This window comes from Nylanderia fulva, unplaced genomic scaffold, assembly GCF_048542155.1.
Source record: "Nylanderia fulva isolate GAGA-0341 unplaced genomic scaffold, ASM4854215v1 Scaffold5, whole genome shotgun sequence".
Lineage (NCBI taxonomy): Eukaryota > Metazoa > Arthropoda > Insecta > Hymenoptera > Formicidae > Nylanderia > Nylanderia fulva.
The window spans coordinates 3,452,881-3,476,097 of NW_028190587.1; the positions used below are offsets into that span (position 1 = coordinate 3,452,881).

Here is a 23,217-nt window from a genome sequence, read left to right on the forward strand (position 1 = left end):
TTATTGCGTTGATCGTTTGACGCATTTATTTCAGTAGCACATATAACTTAAAATGCTACACGTATGATAGCATAGTATATTAATTGTAAATTTTATATAGACTAACAACAACTGGAAAAGGATATTTGCTCTATTCCCTTGCAATCACGGAAAGCACGCGCAACAGATAATACGAGTGTCAACACGTAACCGAATGAATAAATTTCATTTCATAACTTTGATAAGCAAATGTATATTTTTCACACGTGTAGCGCGTAAATGGCAGGCAAACATTATAACATAGAAAACTCAAGAAGGTTCGAACGTTGCGTAATCTTATACGATTCTGTGAAATATGAACTTTATATTTATTTTTAGATCCGGACATTATAAGTCTGTGCAAAACAGCTCATTCTATGACGTCATGCGTAATTTTAATAAAACTGAAGAACCTGTTTCTATGGGTATGCGGTATAAAATAATTCATAATAAAATTAAAAAGAAATATTATGTAGCAAGGCATATATAGTCGATGCATTACATGTTACTACATTATAATAATTTAATTTTATAATTCTATGGATTTCTTTCTTTATATTCACCCTAGCTGTATGAATGCAGAAAGTTGGGCAAAAACGTATAACAAAAATGATTATCTACACGATAATCAAAATAAAATTCTAAAGTAATATAGAGACGTATAATTCGAGATGTGTAAACGAATCAATAAAATATCGATTAAGATAGCAATCGGAGCGTTGGCACATCTAGATAACATCTAGATAGTTGCGGTATATATTCTTGGTAGCAAACACAGTTCCAAAGAATTATTTTCATTTGAAATAGAAGTACGACTAAGAATAATCGTTATCTGCATCATAACTTTACTACGTACAGATATATCCGATGCGTGAAAATTTCAATACAGTATGTACCTACACAGAGAAGAGGGAACACACCTTTCCGTAGCATTACTCGGCAAATGCGCGCGCACTATCGGGATACGCTTTTAATGCCTGTACGCAAGCAACCTTTCTCAAATGCAAATCTTATTAGCAACATTAACGTACTCGTCGTCGATAAGGCGCAGACCAGTGGAAGATACGAGACTTAAGGTCGATCGTTTTAAACCGCTCGTTTGCCGTTCGACGCGATCGGCCTCTTAACATCTCCGGCGTATTTACGAGCTCGCAATTCACCCACGCATCTGGATTCAAGTACAGGTATCCAGCAAAGCAGGTATTATGTCAGGCTGGAATCGAAAACGCATATACATGATCGCGTGCGTGAAAAGACGCGTCAGCCAGATAAATCTTAGAGATCATGACACTCGCCAACGCATCGACAAGTCCGGTGCGCGAGAGACGATTTGTTATCTTAAAGGTATGTATTTCTCGACACCAAAGAATGTCGATATCACCCACAAGAGCTGAATTAGCGCTCGACTGATTGAAACGCGAAATACAATATATTGATGCAAATAAATGTATCGCGGATATTCGAAAAAAAATGATAAGAAATGATTATGATTCGCTCGATGACTGTACGAAGACCTTCATAAAAAATTATAATTTCCCGTTACGGCTTATTTATCAGGTCATCTATCTCGATAACTACGATAATTAATCATCGATAATAAACATAGCTCGACAAGTTTAACGCTAATTGTGTGTTGATTTAAAAAAAAAGTTATATTTTTCCTTTTAATAATGCATAAATCGCGAATGAAGCAAGTGGAAGATTCGTGAAAGCACGTTTGCTCTCCATTAAAATTTAATTAAAATTCTCGCTAATATTACGAGGTCCGATAATTATGCATTAAACTAACGGAACAGAAGCATCTACGCGATCGAACGGGACGACACGCGAGGGGATTAAAATATGTAAGAGGTTAATGGATGCGCAATCGCGAACATTTTGCAACACACGATGCGCAAACCCGTATACTCATCCCTTCTCGTGAAGAAATTCAAGTGCACATTCTGAGCCGGTTGCCTGGCAGCACGTTTATGTCAAGGCGCGAGGCGAACGTCAAGTCAGCTGGTGCCAGGCAAATTCTCACTCTCGAGGTTGCTCGCCAACGCAAATACGAAGGAGCTTTGCGCAACGGACGAGATCGATTCGCATCTAAATACCACCATCGCGGACGTGTGGGTGCGCTTTAAAGGGAATCGCGAGATCCGCGAACGAGAGAGATGCACCCATTTTTTCGCGACGAAATTGCGCGATGCATCGCTATTTATTCGCGTACAGGAAATATTGAATAGACGCATCGCCGGAAATAATGTGTCTGGACTTGCACATCCATATTCAACCAGCCGAAACATTCGAGTCTTGCATCATCTCGAGAAGCACGAGATGCAACTCGGGTTGTTCGAACGTGCGCTTAAGCATTCCCGTGTTTCGAATGGAATACACATGCTCGATCGCGGAAGCCTCCGCAAAACTTACATCGACGATGATATTTCATCATCGGGCAAATCGTTCCGTCGTGAACGTTTATTCTATAAAATGCCTCGTTATTTTTTTTCTTTTATCCAAAACCAGCAAGCAAACTATCTCCGAGCTACTCCGAGCGGATTATTATAAATTACGAGCCGTCCGGTTAGACGAGTTCTCTCTAAGCACTCGCACACATTGATCATCGTTCGCTAATAATTACCATCTGTTACACAGATCGCGGAAAGATGACATATTCATTTATCGATGACGATGATGAGATATTAAGAGGATTTTACTTTAGAAAAATTTTGTTTTGAATCTTACAATCTTTATCCTTACATAAATATTTAATGTTAATATAGTTAAAAATAAAATAAAAGATATAAATAAAAAAATATTTTAAATTCAAAAACTTTTGCTAAATAAAATTAGCAAAATTTTAATTTATCGATAAAGAAAAAATAGTATTAATTTCATGTAAAATTATTTATATATATATATAATTATTTCCTGCATATGTTATCTACGTAGAAAATGACAACTATTTTTTCTTCATTTATCAGTGTAAAGTATGTAAAAATTATAGCTTTTGCGAACGGATAGCTCAATATCGAAGCAGTCTCAGACTCTTAAAAGTTGCACTCACTTTTAATCTGGGTACCGAGGCCGATCTGCCGTTGATTCTTCTGCGTCTCAAGATTCTTGCCCGCTCGCGATCCCTTCTGGTGCACCTGACGTCTTGCCAAGGCGCCGGACCGATTTGCGGCACATCTTCGAGGGATCGCACTCCAAGAAGGACGCATCCCTCATCCTCGCGAACGCCCGCCACCGCGCTACCGCAGTTCCGCATTCCATCGGCGTTCGTGTCGCTCGAAATCGTGCACCGCGACAGGTCCTCGATGGACCTCGAGGATGCCTTCGCGCCAAGTCGCTGTCTCCTCCGCTCGATGACAAAGGACGAGGCTCTCGCGCGCCGAGCGAGCTCGATCTGCGGCGCGACGACACGCCTAGCGATCAGCTGCTCCGCCTTCGTCACGAATTCCTGCGATCTGCTCGACCGCGATTCAGTTCTCGGCCGATACCTGGTCGTCTGAGTCCCATCGATGACGTCGCGACTCGACGAAGGCGTGTTCCGTTCCTCGGTGTCCCTGGCTCTTTCCGCGGGATCGTTTTGAGTCTCGATTCTCAAAGGATCATCCGTGGAGACGATCGGCTCGTTGCTTTCCGGCGCGGAAACGGTCCTTCTCAAAACGCGATTTCGCGCCTCTGTCTTGGAGGACACCTGGATCGATCGCGTCAACGTGTCGCGATACTGCGGATTCACCACCGTCGTGTGTCCGTCCTCTTCCAAAGTGCTCTGGCGATTGACAATCTCCCCCGAGACCCTCCACGTCGTCCTGTCAATCTCTCGTGTCAGGACGAAACTCGCGCTTCTTCCCTTAAGGGCGTGAGCGTCGTAAAACCGCCGCGGCGGAATTCCTTTCCAGGATCGATTCTTACGAAATTCCCGCAGCTTCTCCGGGGATCCGGATTCGCCGGTCCTCTTCAGGATGCCCGGCGGCACGGTGCATTTATTGACCTCCAGCGTCGTCGCGCAGTCGTCGCCCTCGCGACACTTCAAATCGCCATTTTTATCGCCGTCGACTTCTCGTCGTTCTTCGACTCGTTGCTCGGTCTCGCATCCTCCGTCGACGTCGACGCACTGACGTACGGAGATCAGACGGCAGCCGCCGTCGTCGTCCCCACTATCCTCCTCGCTGATATACATCCGAAATAACTAGGCGTCGCGCGTCATTGTCGCGTCACGACGCGACACTTTATCGCGAAATTGAACGCACCTACTTCCTTTTCTTTGGATAAGAAAATTCTGGCTCCTCGGGATCTCTCATGTTATCCCTCTTCAGATAGACCGGGTATTTGCACGCGCACAGTTTCGCGAAAAATCTGCCAGAATTACAGATTTGAATGAAATTGAAAATAAATGTTATTTATGACGGACTTTCGGGAAATCTTTTTTTTTTTTTTTTTTATACCGTATGCTCTCTTTCGAGCTACGAGAATGTCAGCAGTGAACACACTGCCCTGTGCTCAGGCTATTAATTAACGTTTCGCCGAGATGTCTCGTTTCGGTCATACGTTTGAATGATCTTCTGTATAATTAATCGGGAGAAAAGCATACCTTTCAATATCATCTCTGTTATAGTGTAACAGGTTGTCTTTTTGCATGAATAATGTATAGAATAAAAAAATCAAGTCTTGAAAATAAGGTCGTATATAAATTGCAATTTATTGCTTTCTCAAAAGTAATTGGCGATCATCTTTTTAATTTTTTTTTAATTTTTTTAGAGTACATAATATATATTATCCCATATTAATTTCACTTTTACCGTTAATATCTCGAACAGAGAATGCAAAATATATTATTAATAAAAAAACAGTGCGTAATTAGAAAGAATTTGGTACGTTACATTTATTAACATTATAGTTTCCTCGAAAAATCTCGTGGTATTTTTGAGTCTTGGAATATTATTAAAGAGTGGAATAATCTCCGTTATTCGCGGATACGTGCTAGAATAATAACTGCTTTTACATTCGACGCCAAGTCTCATTGGAATTCGTACCACGTCGAGTTATATGCGAGAAAGAAACACAGGTGCTTTAACAATTTAAAGATAATAGCTTCTTCATTCTTTACAATCAGCAGATAATTATGCAACAGCATCGAAAATTTTTACAATAAAATAACGACCTTGGAGACCTTCATAGAATCAAAAATTTACATATTAAAAATCCACAATATTTCCTCAGGTAACTGACTTTTTGCAAAAGTTTTGCGTGGCATTTACGAGAGATATTTCACTTAACATGCATTATCCACTCTTTTCTAGATAGTTCAATATACAATTAAGGCCAGAATTCTAAATTCAGTCAGAAAGCTCCTGTCCAAAGCAATTTGCCGTTGCGAAAGCCGGTAAGTATCATCGAGCTCGATCGATCTTCAATATCGCACTAGCGAGAGATCGAAGGAGACAGCGCGTGCTGCGTCACGCATAATTGTGTTACGCGTAATTAGTGCTCGTTAGATGCCTCGCGACGTCATCTGTCGCAACGTTTGGCGCTCCGTCGCGGTGCAAATCACTATTATAAGACACGCTGTTAAAACGTGTCTTACAAATGAAACCACTTGTGAGTCAAATCGACCGTACTAAGATGAAGGATGAAAAGATTAATGAAATCCATCGAAGGGAAAGGAGGAAATGTATATCTTACGTAATGTCATTTTTACAAAATAAGATTTGCGTCAACACCGTCATCCATGTGTTTGATTGTCACACTCACTTATAAGTGTCTTATATAAATTTCACATCATTTTTTCTCGTCAATCTCCATTAACCAAACCGAAGGTCTTCAAAAGGGATTGAAAAGGTCCATTTACACCTCTCGTCGCAATTTTTCGGGCACCGCGAATTTTTTTCTTTTAATTTTTTTCTCGATCAATCGCCACCGATGAACGGGGTTGCGCACCCCCGACTTAGCGCAGATCGAACACGCGCGAGCGGAAAAAGAGACGCACAGGCATCGAGCGCCGTTGGCCTACTGCGCCGGCACCTAATCCCATAGAGCCGGTACGGCGCGCTTTACGAGATACAGCGTGCGCAATGCGCGAGCGCATGTACATGCACGTATATACGAACAGCATCGTTACGTGGGACACGTACGTATACACGCGAATGTGTGACACACACACACATACACACACACCTCTCATTCCGTTCCGTTCCATTCGAACCGTGCGCACCTCGCGTCTAAACTCTCACCGGTGTTCGGGTCTCTCGCCACGCCACGCTGCGCTGGTTTCATGTCTCTTTCATGGTATGTGCACGCGTGCAATATGCATGTATGTACGTATGTGTGCGTGTGTATTGACGTTTCGCCGCCGCCGCCGCCGACGTCAGGATCCAATCGGGGACCGATTGCTAGCACTCTTGGCATGGAATGCCTTTTCCTTTCGGAAACCAGCTCGGATCACGGACCGGTTACAACCGCGATACTGTGCACGCACGGCAGAGAATTATTGGGAATTATCGAAAATTGATACTAGAACGGGAAGGGTCTAAAAGGGGCACCCCGAAGGTGCGGATAATGCGGAGGAGTTCGTGTGAAAGTATCGCTTGTCGAGACTTTATTCTTAGAGAATGTAAACATCTAGAAATCATGCAACAACAAAATTTTGATTTCGAGTGTTATATGGGTTTATCATAGAATCTATATGCTCCTTTTTTTTTAATAATATTCACTACGACACAGGAAATATCTAAGAAGATTTAAGTTTTAAAGTTTCATTCTTCTCGTTGTTTTATATAATCAATCAAGATTTGAATATTAAATCTTATATTGTTAATTTTGATATTAACATTCTACTTTAATACAAAAAAGATATATACCATATTTTCGTGCTTCTTCCTTTTCACATAAATCGCACATTAATATGTTAAAAAAAAATGAGTTTAACTATATCTAGTTTCTCTCTATACTTCGTTTTAATTAAACATGTTTCAGAATTATAAAATTCAAATTATATAGCGCAGTCTTTTTAAAACTGTTGACTATAAAATTAACGATGTCTCTATTTCAGGTACATAATCAAGAGATCTTATTATCTCAAAAGATGCCTTGCATGGTTGAATTAATAAAGGTAGTGTGCTTTTGTGAAAACATCATCGGATAAAAGCCCTATAAATAGATGTTTTCCATTCATGGATTCGCATTCGGTGTAAAGTTTCATTTTACATATATGTAGTCATTATGTCATCTATTTTCTTCTTAATTAATTTTTTTCTTGATTAACCACATATTGAAGGAAAAAGATGTCATATAATTTATCGCATTCAGAAAATATCTTTTCGTTCTATTTTCTTTAGAAAATAATAATAAAGTCTGCTCGTAATGCAGGCGAAACGCAAGACATAATTAGCTTTCCAGACATTTGTATCTTGTATCATATTCCAAAAAATACACTCAATGCAAAATATGTTTTATCGTTAATATAGACATGTTCGCGCAATTTTTGTTCTCATATTTATTATATTGTTTCCTTATTACAATTAAATAAAATAAATTATTAAATATCTCTGCAGAAGTCACATACCTCGAATAATAAATAATTGTAATAATAATGATAAAATTGCAAATTTAATCTCGGAGAGACACATATTAATTCGCTGATATTTATCGCGGTGCTACTAACTTGATATTGTACAAAAAATACGCAACCTCTTCAATATCTCCGATCAATGCCTGATAAAAGATGCCTTTCGCACAGGAACATTTACATATATATACACTCCAAGTGGAGAGCTGCAGTGAGAATGCTTGCACGTGCCGCGTGCGCGAATCCGTTTACGCACGTGCTGACGGGATTTTATTAATTGTTCGGCGCAGGCCGCCCATTCGCTTTGACACGTGATCCTAGGATGTTCTACCCTAGGATCATATATGTCACCATTAATTATAGAATGCGCAAACACATCAACCAGCCTGTGTGGATAACGAGCTCGTGAGAAATAATCGTCAGCTTATACCGAATTATCGTAAATTTCATGGTAATAATAATCGTTCTTAATCAGCGTGCTCATTATCCGCTTCGTTGGAATATGAAATATTAAATAATTGGCAGCCTTAACGAGAATAACTTAATATTTTGGCACGGATTCTTTCTGTGTTTTAATAAAATCATTAAACATTTATTAACCTACTAAAGTTAACTTTTCACTATTATATAGATTTAAATAAATATATTTATATGCATATTTATCGTCTTGCGTGATGACTTTAATAAATTTGAATTACAAACACATTAATAAATTTATATAATTCTAATAAGAATTATATATGCACAATGGTATTAATTAAATATCACAATTATTTTTCTATGTATTACTCTTGTAAAATTAAATAGCGATTAATTACAAAAAAATCTCATAAATATAATTATATACGAAAAGTGTAATCAGGAGGTAATATTCATTTGCGAGTTGATGGAGAACCATGTGTTCAGAGAAATTTATGCTTTCGTCTAGTCATGCAACAATTCAACCGCGAAATGTAATAAGTCTCATCTAGCAGAATTAATTAATTTTAACTTTGCACTGCGCCGTAAATTCTAATTTAGCCACCCAGATAAATAAAGAAAATATACGCGGATTTGTTTAGAATGATAATTAACTATATACTTTGCAACTTCGCGACGTGTGTGATGGATGAATGAATGCTGAGATCATCGTTAATTTGTTGTTGAACGTATTTTTCTTCGCGGATATTTGATCTCTAACATGTGAAACTCGGTTCGTTAATTCTCTCTCACGTTATCTGACGAAAGAAAAAAAAACAGGAGATCCGAAGTCCGTGCTGTTTCACCCTTAAATCGATCATGTTGATGGGTCTGATACGTTGCAACAAGAATCTGCTTGGTATTTCAATGTTGGAGCTCGGAGCTTACGGATTATCATGTGATACCTGATGCGGCAGTAAAAAGAAATGTATCCGCATTAATCGAGTATTATCATCGAAACCATCTCACGTACTCCGATACATATAACTGTACGACGACATATGTCTGCGACATATTGGTTTTCGCGCATTATAACGGATTTCGTGAACCTGTATTTCATATGACCATGTACGTAAGCTTTTATTGATTTTCTATGAAATTCAAATATATCTCTCTCATATCAGTAAAAATATTATAAAATCCGAAACGAGAATTTTAACTCTAATATACATTCGAACTCCACATTAAAAATATAAGAAAAAAATTTATAAAATAAAATCAGGAAAATCTAGAATTTTATAAATTATTTCACAATCAACTTACGCCATATGAAATATAGCGAAATAGAAGTTTCAAAGAATATAAATTTACATATAAAATCTATATGTCTATAAATATTCAATCAAACAAAGGAGAAAAGGCGTGCATAATTAAATAGAGAGAGAGAGAGAGATAAATTAGATGTTAACATTTATGCATAGATATGTGTTTAAATTGCTGCGTTCACTTTTATTTCAGGAAGGTGACACCCAGCGTGGAAAGACACTACAGTCCCACGGTGCGTTAATAATTCATTCCTCTTTGCTAAAACAACGCTACCCCGCATTCCTTAATTCTTAATTAACGAGGCGCTTCAAGTACAAATTTTCCCGGCGGCATAAAGGCTAGATTATACGGATTATACTACTTTCATCACAACTAGGCGCCATTGTGTACACGCGTGAGGATTATATGTTACGCAAATGCCGCATTATTTCTTCGAGCTAATAAACTCGTGTCATCAGCTGCAACCTCTCAAACGTCCTTGAGTAGATTTATAAATGTGCTCAGCGTTCTCATTACGATATCGCGAATATCCAACTATGAATGCAAATGTAGTCTACATCCGTCGCGTTCTCAGACCTCGATTACTAATGTCGAGCATAGGTGATCATTGCTTTCTATGCACGGATTATAGTGATTGACAGATGATCTTGATTATCTTAGAAAGGCCTGTAAAAAGGGTTTCAATATGCGGAACGAATTAACCATCTGTGTAAGAATAAAATTAAGTTTTTCAATTTAACATTAACGTTTAAGAATGAAAGCTTTAAAACAGTAATTACTACATGTAATAAAATGCATAAAAAATAAGTAATGTAGTATGAAATTGTATACATTTGAAAATAAAAAAAAGCTCGTCTTATTAATGTCAATATATATTTTCATGGTGTGTTTCTATCATTAATTTTATTACTTGCTAATAATTCAGTATTAATATAGACAAAATAAGACATAATACGAAAATATATCGAACAGGGATTGGCCCGAGAATCCGGTTTATGACAATTCATGAATAATAACGTCGTGTAAAGAGGAACTCAAGTACAGTTATATTTTCCACTCATTTCTACGCAATACAGGTAGTATACGTTCAAGCAAGCATATATGCACGTACATGTCGGTACACCCGGCGGGTCACCCACTTCGTTTTTCATGAAGAACACGTATGTAACGTGGCCCTGACCGACCAGTTCAAGATTCCCAAACTAGTAATAGAATAGAATCTCCCGAGTTGTACCGTAACGTCAGCGAAAAAAAATGCCGCGAGTAGTACGGTAAATTTGTAATTTATTTATTCTGCGGTCGACAAAACGACTGCGGAGTCGAAAACCAGCTACTTCTTCGATTGTGTTTAATAAATATTCAAAGAGACTGCAAAATAACAATTGCGCTCTGACAAAAAGCCATTCATTTAAAAAATACATGTATGGAATGGCGAATTTCTGTTTCCGCAATTCCACAAGTTACAGTTACTTCACAATAATACTTTCTGGTGATTCCGTAACAATTATCTAATAACACGATTTTAACTTATACGTGTTATTAAATTTAAACGTACATTTTTACTTTATTATTTCATAACGGGTGCATGACGAAATTCTGCGATTCCGTGATCACTCATTCGTTTAAAAATGAGTGTAAGGGATTAATATAAACCAGCAAAATCATCATCGTTTCTCGATTGCTGATTCACGCTAATCAAATCTGCGGTACGTCAAGGTGTTTGACGAATGGAATCTTTTGAGAGACTACGCCGAGATAAAAATTGTTGGAGTAATATATGTATTGCAACAACACGCGTGTGCAAGATAAATAAAATCGGCATGCGGGTTCATGCCCGTTCATTCATTTAAAAATGCAATAGAAACAGAGAAAGTACGTTACGCATAGCTGATTGTAGGCGCGTAGGTGCAATAGAAAAAAAAAGATGCTAAAACGCAGTGCACCTTGAGAGATATGTGGGTTAATCGACGATTCCAAGTGGAGCGAAACCCACCTCGCACCGGGAGGCGAGACGTTTCGTTTCGAGGTATATACTTATGGCTGACCTTCACCGGATGTCACCTCGCGTCTCATCTCCCTTTCTCTTCCGTTTGGCACTGAGCCGCGCGTGTGATGTGCGTGAGAACCGCGTCTTTGTATGCGGAATGATATTTCAAACACAGGTTCTTCCGGACTGCCATCGCCTTGGGCTTAAATTGGCTATACATACTTGGTGCCAACATTTTAGACCGTTGACTATTCGTGCAGTTACTTTCTAATGTTTAGCTCTTCAAAAAACAAACATGTTTTCTTAAAACATTATCATATTATATATTTTTTATAGGTTTTATATATATACCTACTTCAGCTTGTTAAATTAAATTTAATAAATTTGATAAACAAGTAAAAAGATTAATCTATTTATTTATCTATTTAATAAAAACCGATCCAATGGGCAAATTAAAAAAGTGCAGCTCCCTTGTCTCTAGATATTTTGGATAAATAACACCTACTTATTTAAGGACAATTTGTTTTACAAAAATTAATAATTTTTAGCCAAAAAGAATTATGTTACTAATTTATAATAAACGCGGATAGCTTTCGCGAGAAATCAATTATACGATCGTAAAATTTTGTTAACACATTATCGGTCTATTTGCCGTTGTTCTTGTTAATGCATCATTAAATTTCAGCATACATACATAATTATTGCCCTCATATAATTATTTGCAGAGTCATGTATGGTAAAACTTACTCGTTAAACACAAGTGCACATTTTACTCACAATCAGTAGAATTTTCATGATATATTGCCAAGCGATCATAAATCAAAATTGAGTCTTAATAAAGTAAAAATAAAAAATTGAGTCAAAATAAAATCCTATTACGATAATTAATCTTTAGAAATAAGTATGATTGCATAAAGTGGGAAATAACACATAATTGATATGTAAAGCGTAATCGTATCATTCCAAGGTCTCTCAGATTTTATTTATTAAGTTTGTCGTGACCTATTACATTAATTCTAGGAAGGCGCGGCATTTTATGGTTTCTTCCTCTAAACGTAAGCGTTAAGCGCGCGTATTGCGTAACGTAACTATTGTATTACGCGTCGTGAGAAAAAGATAAAGCAAGTGACATTGAGTCGCCATTTTTGCGGAGACGTGAATAATCGAATGGCCCTCTCGGAAGGTCATGCGAACCAGTTTATAAGTTTGCATCAGATTTTTAGAGAACTGTTGAAGAAAACTAGTTTTGCGCGATATTGCGACAGAACTATAGCACATAAACAAAACTCGACTAAACATAAAAGTTTCATCAAAGAAATGGAAAAAACCGCGCAAAAATATTACTTATGCAGACGGTTGTTGTTGCTTCCATCACCGATACATATAATTTGTCTATAATTTGCAACGAAGAAGAGTTGAATAATCCTTATATATGTGAATTCTTTCGTCATTCTTTGGGCAACAAAAAATACACCTGCGATAGCTTATCGTTTCATTTAAAATTCAGTCGCAATTTTACGAGCAAATTTACATCATGCGATTTTCATCGTGAAAGCGGAGAATATTGCCGACCCAGCTTGCAAATAACTTCTGCAGCGTCGCAAATGGATTAAACGACTATCGCGCAACAGATGTTGCATTCAGACGAGGAGGACCATCTTCCTTTTACTCACGATAAATCTATCGTGCATTAAGTGGGTGTTACGCGTGGGGTCGAACACGATTATTAACCGATTACGCACTTTCGCACTGGTGGGCAGTTCCGCGCGATAGGCGAAATCACAAGGGGCACAATAAAAAATTGGGGACGATGTGATAAAGAGACTACGCAAAAAGTACCCATGTGCCTCTACAAATGCTACTTAGTTCTCAATAAACACACTCGATTAAATTCATTGATATTAAACGATCGTAAATGATTGATTGAAACGAGTTAGGAAGATTTTCCGATATAAAAATAAATTTTACAGAATAAAGTTATTAAAATTTAATGTGTTGATTTAAAGTATTAAAAATATTAAATTCTTAAAACATTTATTTTAAAATTTATTTAAGTTATCATATTTTGTACTGTTAAAATTTGTTTATTGCTTTCTATTTTCAAAGCACTAATTTGAAATTGTACTCTTATTAGAATACCTAATTATCTGATACTATATGCAATATTGTTTCGACTAAATCTCATTTTGAGAATAGATGGCAAATTTAGTTCGATAATTGTGAGCCTTTGTATTTTTAAAAACACTTAAAGTATTACGAAAAGAATGTTTTGACTATGCAATACATCAGATGCTAGACAGCATCGTCGCTTTGATCATCGTGATTATGATGGAAAGTTGTATCCCGTTTGTAGATGTACTAAAAGAATACAGCGAACTAACAAGCATAACCGCCTTGTGCTGATTTGCGCTTTTGCAATCAGATTTTGAAACTGATTTGCCGATCGCGATTCGTGACACGACTACAGTGATATCAAAGATTCACTTTGACCGGATGTGAATACTGTAACCATTCAACGAACACTCTCAGAGATATTAATGTAATTATTATGTTAAGATGTAAATTTAGAAAAGAATCACATCAACACTATTGTCTAATAAAATGAGAAGAATATTCATAAGATGCATAAAATGCTCGTAAATAAAAACTGAATTTTATTTATAAAAATAAAAATTATATCAATAAATTATATTGTAAAATAAAAAAAAATAAAACCTTTTAAATTAAAATTGAGACTATTGAGTTTTCAATTATTTCTTTAATTTAGATTCGAAAGTATTTTCTATCTTAATTTTCTAATCTGTGATTAGAACAATTAATTGAACGTTGAATGGCAAAGTGTACCGTGAATAAGATTCTATTTTCCTTCACATTGAATTACAATTTCAATCGCAAGATTTTTGCTACTTTCACGGTCGATCGTTAAAATTCCTCAGAGCGCGTTACACTCAATGTTGGACGCTAAATAACAATTGCTCGCGACCGTACCTTGAATTCGCGAAGTAAAAATAGCGGTTTCTAAACGATGGGATTTCTTTTTCAGCTGATCAAAATCGGCTGTGATTTCACGAGTCGCGATTGCCGTCGCGTCGTTATAGGTGGCGACATATAATGCCTCGTTCTTATTCCTGGCATGACTTCTTTGCCTTTTCCGCCGATGGTGTGTCATGTAATTGGGTTACGAGAACGTTCGTATAGGTCGTCACGAGCCTTGACGATTCCTCGACATTATCCTGTCCCACCGCATGCCATCGTGACTTTAACAACGTTTCGTACTTTGATCACAGTTCGACGGGCTATTTTTCGACGCTTATCTCACTCGACTCCAGCCTTTATTACAGCCTTTATTCTTATCAACGGCTGCAGTACGCGTATTATCTAACGTCACGAATATTTGCGCGTATAATACTCGCTGGAAAGAGATCGAGACGATTTGAAATGGCTGCGAACTGACCTGACTTTAAGATAAATTAGTCTCGATTACTATCTTGAGATACACCGCTACGATAGCGCGTCTTCTTGAAATAGTTAGATGAGCATAATTTTCATCGCCATTAAACTTACGGCGGCATTCAATTGATCACTCTCTTCGTCGAACAACTCCGTCGTGTAATTACTTGATGCTCCATATACCGTTCGCTCGTCGTGCAGGATCGAAACGTGGATCGCGTTCAATAATAAATCGCCAATAACTTTGTTCCAGTTCCGTCAAGATGACCCAAATAATATGCTTTTTCGACCATCGCGGCAATAATCGGTGACAATTATGACAGCGTGTAGGTAACGCAATGGGGGTCAATGGGCCGCGAAAAAGATTTAAAAAAAAGGAAAAAAAGAAAAAACTGGGAGAAGATACGAGAGATATGTACGTTTTTGGATAATGACCATCCGCTCGAACGTATCCCATATGAAACAGATAATTGAAGTAGGTGCAACGTGATTAATTAATGTCCTGCACAATCGATCGTTGGACCCGGCCAACCGGCTTTTATATCTCGTTGATCGTTCGCCGTGAAACTGATTAATTAAGTAACAACTGTCTGGATCATCGACGAGCCTTTATTGTGCCCTGAAACTGTCTGCGTTACGCGCAGACCTCGGGAGAAAGTTTAGTCTGTCGCAAGCGGGAAAAACAATCGCGGATAACGTCGATTTCGTTCGCAATAAATTTTCCACGACGAAGGAGACCGGTCGAGGAGAGGACCAACGTATTATTATCACGCTAAATTGCGACTCCATCGCGTAATGCTTCATAACGTTTAATATGATCGTCCCCGTTTAATTGCTATACACCAAATTTCACGTAATTGCACGTAATTAACCTAACGAAAATGTATGCTGTCTGGTCAGAGTTTTTATTTTATTTTTTCATCATTCTTTCAATATTATCGAGTTTGCTTGCAGTTTGCAGTGCAACTGTGTAAACGGATATTAATATACCTAGTAATTATCGTCGACAAATTGAACACGTACTTTCGCTTTATGTTATTTCTATGAAAATAAAATTGTAATTATATGAAAAATTTTCAAAAGTAAGCACTTTCCGCGTAAATAATTAATATATGTGTAAGAGAAAAAAATTTACGATAAATTGCAGGTAATGAATTCAATTAACCGATGGAAAATTAAAGCAAGATTGGAAAAACCGTACAGTATCAGTAACTTTAAGAAAGTTTCGAGAAATCATGAGAAAACTACGAGTTTGCAGGTCGAGAATACAAGTTTCATCAATATTCGTTATCAAAGAACGGAAGTGAGTGCTCGCAGACATCAATCGTTGTCGTGCTATTGATCGAAGAAAGGACATCGGTACGCACTTACTTAATGGAGATTCAAGTTTCACTCGTTGTAAGAGAGTGTTAGTCAATTCTTCATTATTCGGCTGAGCTGGTGGTAGGTGTACGACTCTAATTGCGGAACTTATTCAAGAAGACGGCTCCTATATCCGTAAATTAATGACCACGATCGAATCGGCTCATTACACAGCGCCGGAGAGATTCTAATTAACTAGGTGGTCCGTGTCAAGAGGAAAATAATTGCCGCTATTTACCGCGCACCTACCAGTTCTCCAACTATTCTAATTTACGCGCCGTGCTCGGTAAGTCGAGAACTATGTCTGTTTGTTCGAAGAACATCTCAGCAGGCGGCGCCACGCGATTAGTGCTTTGACTTACCGATTAAAGAGAAAATCCTGACAAATGTGTATAAATTTAGCGCAAACTGGCAAAAATAATTTTTGCACAAAAAATTATTTCAGTATGGAAATGTGTTGTAAAAAGACGATACAGGTTTGGAAAATGTTACATAGAAAAAAATCAATTATCGACAGAGAAGAGAAAGATCAGGTTCGTAGTTGCCTATCTAACTGCAAGCTAAGCAAGTAGATAAAACAGTGATCTGTTACATAGTTATCAATGCACTGCGATAATTATTTATAATTTATATAAATTTAAAAAAAGAAATTTATGTGGCTTGATTTTTACCAGAATTAATTTCAAAGTTTAATCAACAATTTCAACAATTATCTCTTTGTCTTACAATCAGAGAAACGAACAACATGAAGAAAAATTAATAATAAATTTATTATTTTATTCTACCATTGCATCATTCTAAGTAATGAAACGATTAATGTAACTACAGTCGAGCGAAATATGGAAAGAAGTAAAAGCATACTCTGTAACCATTTTTACGAACATTTCCAATGAAATAATTTAACATGTATGTACGTGTTTGTTTTTCCTAAGAAACAAATGATGCTTAACAATTTGCATACTACAAATTGACGTACAAATGCATCGTCGAACGAAATCACGTCGGTTATATTTTTCAAACAAGTATCATATCAACCTGCGCTGACGATGCACGTATCACATAAATCACGTAGCACCGCCTTCGAGGAACAGTGATAATTAATGCAAACGAATGACCGGGCACATCTCATAAAGATCACCGTCTTCAAGCGTAACTTTACTTCCACGAATTAACCAGCGAGAGATAAATCCCTCCAAATCCGACAGAGAAATAAAATCCTTCCCTTGATCATACATGCAGTTATTTTTAATTTGCGCGAACATTTCGCAGGAATAAATATATAGCTAAAGTTATCTCTTGGTGAACGTCTTCATCGCTTCTGTCTTTTACCGTCCTCTATTCTGTATATTTTAAGGACAGACTTTCGATCTGACCATATTAAGTCTACAGATGCAAGAGAAATAATCATTTTTCTCGTCTCCCTCTCTTTCGATTTCGTCACGACTTCTTCCGCGTTAGTTGTTCAACTTCGTTGGCAGATAAATAATAAAAAAAAAAAGGTGGAAGAGTGCGCGCACTCTTGGCAGGGGTCTTTGCAACAGTTTGCCTGTCACAAAGGAATCTTTTATTATCTCGCGCTTATTGCAATCACCTTTTGAGCACTCGACGGAATTTCTTTCGCATCGAAGCGTGACGGGCGGCTCAATGGGTCGCGAAAAAAAGTGAAATCGTCTCTTAGGAGAGCAACTCAATTCTTGAGACTCTCCTTTCAATTCCATTAACTGCTATAGGACAATCAACATGTGCGTTACTTACCATCGACGTGAAGTAAAACTTCTCAAATTCGCGCTCGTGAAGCCTCGCTGATGCTAAGTTCGTCGCTGCGTGCTGTGCGTGTTTCGACAGAATGTCCTCGCCCTTCTTGCAAAGCCACGATAATATCTGTAATAAAAAAGTTGAAACAATATTCTTAATCTTCGTCCAATATTATCGGCAGTCAAAGGTTTTTAAAACTTAATTAAAGGGAAATTTTTTAAAGTTTAGTCAGCGAAACAGTGTACATTTTAAATGATTAATCCAAATCAGTCTTGATAATTTCAAAAATGAGAAAATATTCAGCACATTCAAGAATTATTTCTATCTTTTTGCGATTATTTCTTTCGACGTTAATTTCGGAAATAAAAGTGATGAAATCACACAAGCAGAGAAATGTCAGTTGTCAGTTGATGGTCTGCGCCTTTCATTCGCGCTTTATTTCGCTTGCTTTGCTTCCGTATTCTTGAATGAGCTGTCGAGTAAGTCGCAGACAAAACTAAGTGCACATCAAATGACGCTTTAAAGCGTAACCGGTCCTGAAAGAGTTTTTATATTATGCATAATAGTAATCACTTATACTCTCTTTCTCCCTCGAAAGTTCGCAGAACTTTCTTCTAAATACATTCGTGAATCGAAAGCATATTTAAAAGCTTCTCTCTTAATAATAATTATACCCGCTATTTTTGCATCGTTAACATCAAACGTTAAGTATGTATTGGGGAGGGTAGAAAAATGGGGCTCTTGTAAAACGATGGGCGGACTTATATATCGAGCAACGGTTAAAACGTGAGACCATCCTCACGTGAAACGATGCACACAGTTTCGCCGGACATGGTGAGAACGTTGTGTCGGTATTTAGTACAGCTGGACAGTGAATAATCGCCGCGCATCCGAATTCGCCAGATAATTAAGGCTCTCCGATGCGGCTGTCCCTGACTTGGCAGCCGCGGGAGAGTTATTTATGGTAGTTACACGGGGATACACACATCCGTGGATTATGGAAGATATATAGCGTGTCGCTCCATTTCAATATAGATATAATACGGCAACTCGCCGATCAATGACTCCCGCCGTGATTAGTCATGTCTTACGCAATTTCTCTGCAAGACGATTTCTACCGATGCGATGCTCGCGATATTTCTCTTGTTACGCAATCGCACCGATCCTCATTATGACATAATCGTGATGGCAGAACAGGAGCGATTCTTTGATAACGATCGGGCCATATCAAACGCAATGCTCTCGTTCAGGATTGCCACATTTTCCGTCATGCTCCAGAACCTTCGAACAAACGATAGATGTATCGCGTTCGAGGTATTATTGCTTATGACTTATGACGACTTAATGCTTGCTTGATCGACGTATTAATCGTCTATACGATGCTTCGAACAGTATACATTTACAACGCGTTGAATAGTTAGACTAAAAAGAAAATTACTAAATTTCATAGATTTAATATTAAAATGTCAAAATAAATTATAGATATTTATTTCTGCGATATATGTATTTACGTAAACGAGGAAATAGTAAAAAATCAAAAATTTGTACGATATAGAACGTCAAATGTCTGTAATCTGCAAGCATTACAAATTGTAAAATTGGACCATTTAATTGTATTTATCTGTTTATCTTAATTAAAAATTAACCTCATCTAATTTAGCTTATAAATAATCATTGGCTCGATGCCACTGCGTTTCCTGCGTCGCGATAGTTTCACCTGTCACACACATGCCATCGAAGGCCGTAGTCTCCTCGAAGGAAAACAAGTACGTGTGCATCGAAGATCTTGCTGATAATTAGACCGCCTCTATGTGTACATCGCGTGTGATAAATTGCTAATCGTCATGACATACCGGCGGGCAAAAAATATGCGAGGTTAATTAATAGCAGCAGCCGAGGACTAGAAGGCATTGCGAAGAGAAGAACACGAGGACGAGCCAGGAAAATTATTGAAAGAGGAAAGAGAGAAGAAAGTGTAAGAAAATAAAATTTTGCTATGAAAGGCTGCGACTAAAATTAAATCTATAGATCAAATCTCTCTCTCTCTCTCTCTCTCTCTCTCTCTCTCTCTCTCTCTCTCTATCTCTATCTCTCTGTACAATAAAAACATTATCTATCTCATAAAATTATTTAAAAAGACTATATAATATATTTCCTGAGTTAGTAACTTCGCCCTGATATTTTTCTCTTCTATGCTTCTTAAGAAGGATCCAAAAAGGAATTTATTAAGATAAAAATCTTAAATTGAGATTTGTTTTAATTACTTGATATCGGAAAGAAAATTTGTGCACAATTAATTAATTCAATAAAAAATCAATTTTCCTTAAAATTGATGCACTATATTAGTTGAAATTTATATTTGCGTTTCACCTATTTTTAATATAAAATATAGTCTTACAAATTAAATTATTGTTTTTAAATCTCAAAAGACTTCTTATCGAAAGACTAAAACATACATACATACACAGTATCAGATCTTATTCAAAGATACAATCTAAAGATATTAAAAGAGATGACAATCAAATTGAATGTGGACTTCATCAATCATATGTTCATTTATAGATATAAAATAAGTATGGACATAAGTACGAGCGTCAGAAGCGAGAAAGAAAGCGACACCGCCTCCGTCGGGTAGACCTCGCCAAAGAGCACGATTGGGCCCGAGGAGAAACGGAAACCACTTCGATCATAAGCAAACAGTGCTTTATTTGGGTCACTGGGCCGCGTTAGGTGAACCGACGATCGAATGTCGTGCATACGGCTCTACAACACGCGGCTCTTTCGAATGTGTAAACCATTTGTGGGATCGTGATATAGGAACGGGTAGCAAATTTCGCGTATCGACTTTGATCTTGCACAGTAGAATTTATCTCACGCATAGATCGTGCCAGAGAAGCACGCACACCGATTTCTAGATAAATATGCGAAAAACGGACACGCGGATGTGCATTGTATAGATTAGAGTGGTATTTGTGTCTTGGCCAATGTTCTATGTTACGTGCTTGAATATATGTCCTGTGGGACGATAATAAAAGCTACGAGAAAATGATAAAAAATGTCATGTGTTTTTTACAAAATTAATATAAAAATGATATAAAATAATAGTTTCAAATTTAAAAGTAAAAACACCGTATATATATAAAATGATTAATGATAACTATTCTTTCATTAAAGAGTTCGGTGCCTTGTGCAATGTCCGTTTGAATATTTGTTCTGTGTGACGATAATAGAAGTTATGAGAAAAATATAAAAATTGTCACGCGTTTTTATAAAATTAATAAAAATGATATCAAATAATGTGTGACAAATAATATAATAGAGAATACAAAACTCAATTAAAAAATATAGTTTAAAATTTAAAAGTAAAAATATATCTTATATAAAATGATTAATGATAACTATTCTTCCGTAAGAGTGTCCAATATTCTTTTATGCAAATATGTCAGACGAGCATTGATGTTCCTGCAACTTCTCGTCTTCAAACATTGAGTTATCGATCGATGAGGCAAACGTGGGAAATGAAAGTTAAATGACGCGCTAACTAATGTACATACTCGTGCGCCGGCTCTATAAAAAGATTTAGAATATATCATCATCAGAGAATTATATGCATTAAAATCGCCGGTATTTAACAAGCGCGAGCGCGTACGAATATTTCATCCCGTGATGCAACCGAAGCGTGACGCTTAACCCAATTACAAATTTTTCGGCACGCAAATTCTATCGATGAAGCATGATGAGGTCACCGACACATCGTATCGATCCAAAGCGGGTATCGATTATCAAGCGTCGAATGGTGTACGCGAGGATCACACACAGACGTGGGAAGTAAAAACTAAATCGCGCGCGAGAGAGCAAAACGTGCATCTCGCGTCTGTTGCAAAATTATTGCTGTAAATCATCACGCTAGAGTTGCATACATCGGCATTAGCGGAGGAAATCACTCTCAACATCGTGCACCACCGCCGCACGCATTCCGGAACCATAAGAAGCGAAACACGCGATGAGCACCTCGTTATTATCGTAATACATTTCTTCTTTCCTTCCTTTCTTCCTTCTCGCCTCTTTCTTCATTTTCTTTACATTACTTCTTGGCACTTGTATATAGGATTTTTCAAGTTTCAGATTTAATAAACTATAATATTTTTAATATTTTTTTATGAGCAAAAAGATAATTATTATATAAATTTCAAATGAGACTGACAGCGCGTTGCATGCAATAAATTTGTAAGAGCTTTCACAGAAATTGTATGAAATCATGAACATTCAGGTAAAATGGAAAAAAGTATTCATCAACTCAAGCAATCAATCCTTTCTTCCTTCTCGCCTCGTTCTTGATTTTCCTTACATACTTCTTGGCACTTGTATGTAGGATTTTTCAAGTTTCAGATTTAATAAAGTATATTTTTAACTTTTTTTATGACCGAAAAGATATATAATTATTATAAATTTCAAATGAGACCGACAGCACGTTGCATGTAATAAATTTGTAAGAGATTTCACAGAAATTGTATGAATATTCAGATAAAGTGGAAGAAAGTATTCGCATCAAATCAAGCAATCAATCCTTTCTTCCTTCTCGCCTCCTTCTTGATTTTCTTTACATACTTCTTAGCACTTGTATGTAGGATTTTTTAATTTTCAGGTTTAATCAAGTATAATATTTTTAACATTTTTTTATGAACGAAAAGATAATTATTATAAGTTTCAAATGAGACCGACAGCGCATTGCACGCAATAAATTTGTAAAAGATTTCACAGAAATCATGAACATTCAGATAAAATGAAAGACAGTATTCATCAAATCAAGCATTCACGTACTAAAAAAATTGCATTAATTTAAATATCATTATCGAATGCTGGATTCGCACCATTCCTACTGAGAGACGATCCCCATAAGATGCAAGACGGGATCTCCTATACCGTCCCGTTAAGGGAAAGATACACGGAAACCTTCTCGATCATAAGCAGACCTTAGGTTATACGGGTCACTGGGCCGTGCTAAGTGAACGACGATCAAATACCGTAAACGTGTGCGAGCGCGTGTATACGTGTTTGTGTGTGCATGTGTGTGCGAGACGAGAAGGTGAGTCAGGTGCGAGAACGTGCAAACGAAGCATTGGCACCATGAGAGAGAGAAGCCTCGTCTTCCTCCATCTCCTTTTCCTCACCGTAACATGCAGCGATCTCACGCGCCGCGACCTCGACGTGGACCGCGTGCGTTTTATCTCGCCTCCACGCGCGCGCGCGCGCGTGCACGCCAAGCGTGCAAACGTCGCGCGCGAGCGTGCACGCCTAACGGGGCGATAGGTATTTAGGTTCCGTCGTGTGGCTTCTCTACTGAAACGCTTCCGCGTGGTGCATC

At 37.5% G+C, this 23,217-nt stretch overlaps 1 protein-coding gene across 1 annotated transcript in view; it reads right to left on the reverse strand.

Annotated features, from left to right (window-relative positions):
- The window catches only part of LOC114941642 (puratrophin-1), a 285,051-nt gene that overhangs the window by 27,512 nt on the left and 234,322 nt on the right, over nucleotides 1-23,217 (reverse strand). The window contains 1 exon segment of the mRNA XM_085487025.1: nucleotides 17,853-17,978. Coding sequence (XP_085343151.1) covers nucleotides 17,853-17,978 — 126 coding nt within the window.